This window comes from Amphibalanus amphitrite, unplaced genomic scaffold (assembly GCF_019059575.1).
Source record: "Amphibalanus amphitrite isolate SeventyFive unplaced genomic scaffold, NRLGWU_Aamphi_draft 001318F_arrow, whole genome shotgun sequence".
NCBI classification, from domain to species: Eukaryota; Metazoa; Arthropoda; class Thecostraca; order Balanomorpha; family Balanidae; genus Amphibalanus; species Amphibalanus amphitrite.
In genome coordinates, this window is record NW_024882811.1 from 27,330 (window position 1) to 33,459 (window position 6,130).

General features: G+C 48.0%; 1 protein-coding gene across 1 annotated transcript; it reads right to left on the bottom strand.

Annotated features, from left to right (window-relative positions):
* Positions 1 to 359: 359 nt before the first annotated feature.
* On the bottom strand, positions 360 to 2,254 carry LOC122372114 (probable cytochrome P450 6a13). The gene has a single exon (XM_043348993.1). The coding sequence runs from the start codon at positions 2,147 to 2,149 to the stop codon at positions 620 to 622; it is 1,530 nt and encodes a 509-aa protein (XP_043204928.1). The 5' UTR covers positions 2,150 to 2,254; the 3' UTR covers positions 360 to 619.
* Between the last annotated feature and the right edge of the window lie 3,876 nt (positions 2,255 to 6,130).

Consider the following 6,130-nt stretch of genomic DNA (forward strand, 5'->3'; position numbering starts at 1 on the left):
ATAGGTCAGTGACTTGACCTGACCCGAAAATGCGGTTGGTGTTCAAAGATCCGGCTTGAATATCAAAGGTCAGGTATGCGAAATGTAAGATCTCTATCTCCAGCGTGTTAGGGGCTATCGCAAATAAAAACATATGTGGGGGGGGGGGCGGCACCCGCTCCCCCTCCCTCGGCCGGCGAGGGCTAAGTAAAGGTCCCAGTCAGCCGTACGTACCCACTGTCTGAAAGATGAGGCTCACCAAAGCCATCAGAAAGACTAAGCATCGCAATGGTGGAGCATTTGACAGTGTCGCCAATGGCAGGCTTTGAAAGGAAAAAAATCAATGGCCACAGTGACACCTATAATGTTAGAAACAAGGCTCGATGTTTCCATTTTTGATACTTTTATATCATGTTTTACATGCACTTATTGCAAGCTGTTACCCTTACTAAAACATTGAACATAATTTCAAGTCTTGAACGATATAGGTACATACATACAGTACTTTGGTTCCCTACTGGCAATAACAGCGACGTGAATCAAGAAACTTAGCCGTTTGCTCTCCAGACAAAGACACCGTTCCAAATCATCACTAGCAGAAGCAAGAGTAGCATGGGCAGCATGCATACCTGCCCAATGCCTATTTACGGGGGACGGCTCGCAGGAAAGCCTTGTTCCCCTCCGGTGTCAGCAAGAAGGCTCTCTTGTCGAGCGGCATCGGTGGCTTGGGCGTGTTCGGGCCGGGCTCCAAGCGCGTCTCACGCAGCATCGCAGCCAGCGCTACCTTGGCCTCAAACAGGGCGAACCGCATGGCAATGCAATTGCGCGGCCCGCTGCCGAACGGGATGTAGGCGCAAGGGTGGCGCTTCTCCTTCTCCTCCGGCAGGAAACGGTCCGGGTCGAAGCGCATCGGGTCCGGGTAGTGGTCCGGGTCACGATGTAGAGTGAAGATCGGCATCTGCACCACGGTTCCTTTAGGAATGGTAACGTTCGTTCCCGGCAGCGTGTACTCCTTGCTGGAAAGACGCTCGATGCGCGCAGCTGGCGGATAGAGGCGCAGGGTCTCCGAGATGGCTCGGTCAAGCTGGTACATCTCTCCGAGTGCCTCGTAGGTCAGCTGACCTTTGTGGCGCTCCAGGACCTCGTCAATCTCGGAGAGGATGCCATCCTGCACCTCAGGATTAGTAGCGAGACAGTAAGCGGCGAACGTCAGCAGCTTGGCAGTCGTGTCGTAGCCGACGATGAAGAAGAGCACCGACTGGGCGATGATGCTGGAGTCGGTGAGAATGCGCTTGCCGTCCTTGTCTTTAGTGTCCAACAGTAGCTGGAGGAAGTCCTTGCGCCGGTCCCCCGTTTGGCGCTCATTGATGGTGCGGTTCACCACGCGTGCGAAGAATTGGTTAACAGATTTCAGGGGATCTGGCAGAATCTTCTGCACTATGTTACCCAGAAGCACCAGCAAGGTCAGTCTGACGGCGGCGAAACCCGTCGGTGCCTCGAACAGAACGGCTGCATTTTTCGCGAACTCTGTGTTCGGGTCTTTGAACGAGTTGCAGTTGACACCGAACGCACAGGAGGCGATGTTGTCCATGGTGAAACGACCGAAGCAGTCCTTTATGTCGATCTCCCCTCCTGTTCGCTTCATTTCCGCCTTCACATAGTCATTGAGGTTGGAGGCGTTATCCAGACACAGCTGGTGCATCGCACGAAGCTTGCTTGAGGAGAACGTCGGAGACATAACAGACCTGGTGTCTTTCCACTCTTTTCCGTTGAGCACCTGTAGCATCTCCATGAAATCTTCGCTGATGGCCAGATCTCGCCGGTCGGTGAAGCTCTCAAAGTCCTTGATGGTGATGGCACGGATGAGGTCGAGATCCCCGACGTACAAAACTGGACGCGCCATCTCAATGTAACCACAAAACTTCTTTCCGCCCTGCGTGTTGTAGATCCACTCCTCGAAGCCGATAAAGTCAGCTAGCGGCGGCCCGAACTCGTTGCCGTAGGGGAATGTTGGGGTAGGACCCGGCACGCCACGAGCCTTCCAGAACCCGTAGTCCTTCGTCATCAAGTAGTAGATGGTGGCCATGGTGCAGGCCAGCACCGCCAGAGGCAGTGGAGTAAACACCCATTTCAGAACGGCGCCTAGCACGCCGAGCAGCGTACCGATCATGGCGAGGGCCACCAAAAGAGCTCCAGAAAGCAGAGGAAGAAAGCAGGCTCAGAGAGATGCGCACCGTCCGCCGTCCACAGCACCAATGCGCCGCCGCCGCCGCCGCTCGCGCCCGCCGAGGCCCGCCCCCGTGTGCCAAGGTCACGCACTGAGTGGATCCACAAATGTATGTACTTGAGCGCGGCAGAAGTGCTGCGTCACTGCGGTGTTCGCCGGCTGATGTCACGGCCCGTATTTGGGCTGTGGCGGGCAACGCCACCAGAGGGCCGGGTCCGGGTCTTTGCAGACGTTACACTATTGAGTACTGAGAGCACGCAGACACTGCCCAGTGCCCACAGGTCTCTCTCCTGGAATGGGTTGAAATGATCCTCTGCCTGAAGCTGAGTGCGGGTACTGCCTATGTCGGTCTGTGTGTCAGTGGCTGGTCACACAACTGTAGGCGCGTGTGCGTGAGTGTGTCGTCAGACGCCATGCACGTTTCATCAGCAGTCAGCTCAGCTGGGCACTGGGCAGGATATCCGTGACATCACCCGGGTACACACTGCGGTGATGTACGGCAGTCTGGACATAAATTGCATGTCGTGGCAACCGATAGCTCCTAGTAGCAGAATAAGAGGTAGCAACAGCTCGCCTGCTAGCCCGCGCCCCGTAGAGCTATCGCCCGCGCCCCGTAGGGCTATCGGCGGACCCTACCACCCGTAGGGGGGGGGGGGGGCGTTTCGCCCCCCCCTAAGATCTCGGAAATTTACGGGCCGATTTTCAAAATTTAAACGGTGTTCGATAGCCCCATCGGGGAACTACCGTAAGACCAAATTTCATTGACCTAGGTCAAACGTCACAGGTCAGGTCAAAGGTCGGAGATTCACCGTTCACAGACATTTCAAGAAATGGGTTGTGAAATCGAGTAAATTGGTAAGTTATTGAAAACCATCGATGGTACTTTGTTCTTCAAACACATACTTTGCTATCTGAGGTCACTGATACCAGGTCAGGTCACAGAGGTCAGGTCACAGGGGGTCACAATATGAAAGTGTCGTGTGATATATGTTTAATGGTCTATTTTACATGACAAAGGCGATTATGTGGGTCAGGCAGCCTTTGGGGCCAGTTTAGGTCACGTTTTGGTGAAGGTCAGGTCAAGGTCAGGTCAAATTAGGTCAAATTTCAAAGTTGATATTTTCGCATAAAATGGGAGTCGATTCGATGCAGCTCTACACGGGGAGTCTAATTATGGTCTTTGTTTTGCCCTACGTGGTCTAGAATTGCCAAAATTTGAGTTTGAAAATTTGACGTCATCATTTTTGAAGTTTTTTTTCGCTATAACTTGGCCAAAAAACGAGATATCCCTCTGAAATTTGATATGTAGATAGACGATGGTAGGTACTATCACATATATTCCTTTTTTCGAAAATAAAAAAAAAAGATTTTTTGGGTAATATATAATTTTTTATTTTTAGGGTCGAAACTTAAAAATTTTAAAGATCCGAGATAGCAATTTTGTAGCCCTGTCAAGTGTCAACTCTACACCTTTTATGTCTCGATTATTGTTCTGTATCTTCAAAGCTGTAAGCCTGACAGCTCTTCTCGCGAAAGTCTTTTTTTGGTCGAAAATGGCAGAATATGACGTCATTCTGACGTCATTTGTGGCCAACCTAATACCTATCATAGCCTCTGGAATTTTTTTTTTGTAAAAAATGCAAAATTGTAAAATAAAATCACAACGTGTAAAACTGATGCCCGGAGAGATCCTGAAAGTTTGCTGGGGTGATATCTCCCGCGGTTTAGAAGATATCGACGGAAAAGGACAGTGGGGCCGTTTCGCCCCCCCCCCCCCCCATACGCGGGGCGGGCAAGCCGATATCGCAGCACTCCAATATCATTGGCTCCGATCCGAAAATGTTCCCGATTCCATTAGCTTCCTAGTCTACCAATCTACATAATAGACCTCGTTTATATGAGTGTTTGAAAAGCCTTGTCCAACAGCATGGCTTAACCCTATTAGTGGCAGGCTCCTGGCTACCCCCTATTAGTGGCAGGGGGGGGGGGGCTGTTTACGACCCCCCCTTGATATCTCGAGATCTAACGGGCCGATTTTCAAAATTCAAACGGTATTCGATTTCGCTCAACGAGATCTACATTTCTAAAAAAAAAATAAAATTAAAAAATGTCAATAGGGGGGTAGAGGGGGGTAAAAACGGGCAAATTGCAGATACATTTTAGACTGTTTATCACGGCCAGGTTTCTGAACCAATCTTAACGTAACTTTTGCCGATCGATAGAGAATGAACCAGGAATTCACATGGATCCTAAAAATATGCATTTTCAAAAATCATAGGCGGATACAGATCATTGAGATTGGGGGTACACAAAAAGTATAGTAAATAAGGTTTTTGTTGGTACTGTTTCTAAAAAGGGTGGCAATGGTCTTGTTATGTTACAATTTTCTTATGAGAGAACGACTAAAATTGTATTGGTCATGCATAGGCGGTGTCAGGGCACCTATGTTGGGAGGTAAAAAATAACCCCCTTTTTGGACGCCTGGATCCGCCTATTACAGCAAAAACGTGTCAAAAGAGGATGCACAATAACTTTGTATATGTTATCACATGATACCTTTCATTCACTGTTCGTAAAACTGGTGCAGCATCGTGATCTTCGCCCAAATGACTCGCTTCACGAATAGGACCCCCCAATTCCCAGTGCTCTGGAGCCGCCCCTGGTAAAGTTATGAACTTGAAATTTTCAGGGAATGTGCCCAATTTAGTTTTAGGAAAAGTCAGAAAATTTCAGCATCTGAGCTTCAGCGGTTTCGGAGATATTCCCGAAAAACCTGAGGGGTGGACAAAAACAACCCCCCCCTGCCACTAATAGGGTTAACCCGCGCCCCGTAGGGGAGGGCCGAAACGGCCCCCTCCTGTCCTTTTCCGTCGATATCTCCTAAACGGCTGGAGATATCGCCACCAAACTTTCAGAACCCCTCCGGGCATCCATCAATTTTACACATTGTTACCAAAAAATTTTCCAGAGGCTATGATAGGTTGGCCACAAATGACGTCAGAATGACGTCATGTTCTGCCATTTTCGACCGAAAAAAGGCCTTAGCGAGAAGAGCTGTCAGGCCTACAGCTTTGAAGATACAGAAAAATGATCAAGACATAATAGGTGTATGTAGAATGGACAGGTCTACAAAACTATCATCTCGGATTTTCGAAAGTTTTTAGTTTTGACCCAAAAAAATCAAAAATGCAATTTTTTGGATATAATAGCCAAAAATCCAAAAAGTTTTTTGTGTTTCGAAAAAAACGGAATATATGTGATAGTATCTACCTTCTTCTATCTACATACCAAATTTAAGATCGATATCTCCTTTTTTGGCCAAGGTATAGCGAAAAAACTGTTCAAAAATGATGACGTCAAATTTCCAAACTCAATTTTTGCAATTCTAGACCACGTAGGGCAAAACAAATACCACCATTGGACTCCCCGTGACGAGCTGCATCGAATGGATACCCATTTTATGCAAAAATATCAACTTTGAAATTTGCCTTATTTGACCTGGCCTTGACCTGACCTTGACCTCACCTTCACCGGAACATAATCTAAACTGACCCCAAAGGCTGCCTGACCCCAATTTTCGAAAAGAATCCAAGAAATCTAGATTTTGAATTAGAAAATCCTTGCATCTAGACATTTTTTACATTCTAGAAATTTCGAGATAGACATTTTGTTAACCATGCTTTTTATATCTACGGTTCATTTTTTGAGTCGCTTAATTGAAACTCTGATTTTCTGCGATTTTTCTCCGTGAACAACTTTTTTGACGAAAAATCGCCGAACATAACCTAAGCTTGACCTCTATAGCTCGTGATCTGGGACCTAATTTTTTCAGTTGTTTACAATTTATGTCTGGAGAGGTACTGAAAGTTGCAAGTCGAAATTCGCAGCCGTTTCTGAGTTATCTGCGAAAAACCACAGGAGGGC

What these genes read in the sequence shown, in the direction of transcription:
- LOC122372114 (XM_043348993.1), bottom strand. Translation starts at nt 2,149, where the DNA reads ATGATCGGTACGCTGCTCGGCGTGCTAGGCGCCGTTCTGAAATGGGTG.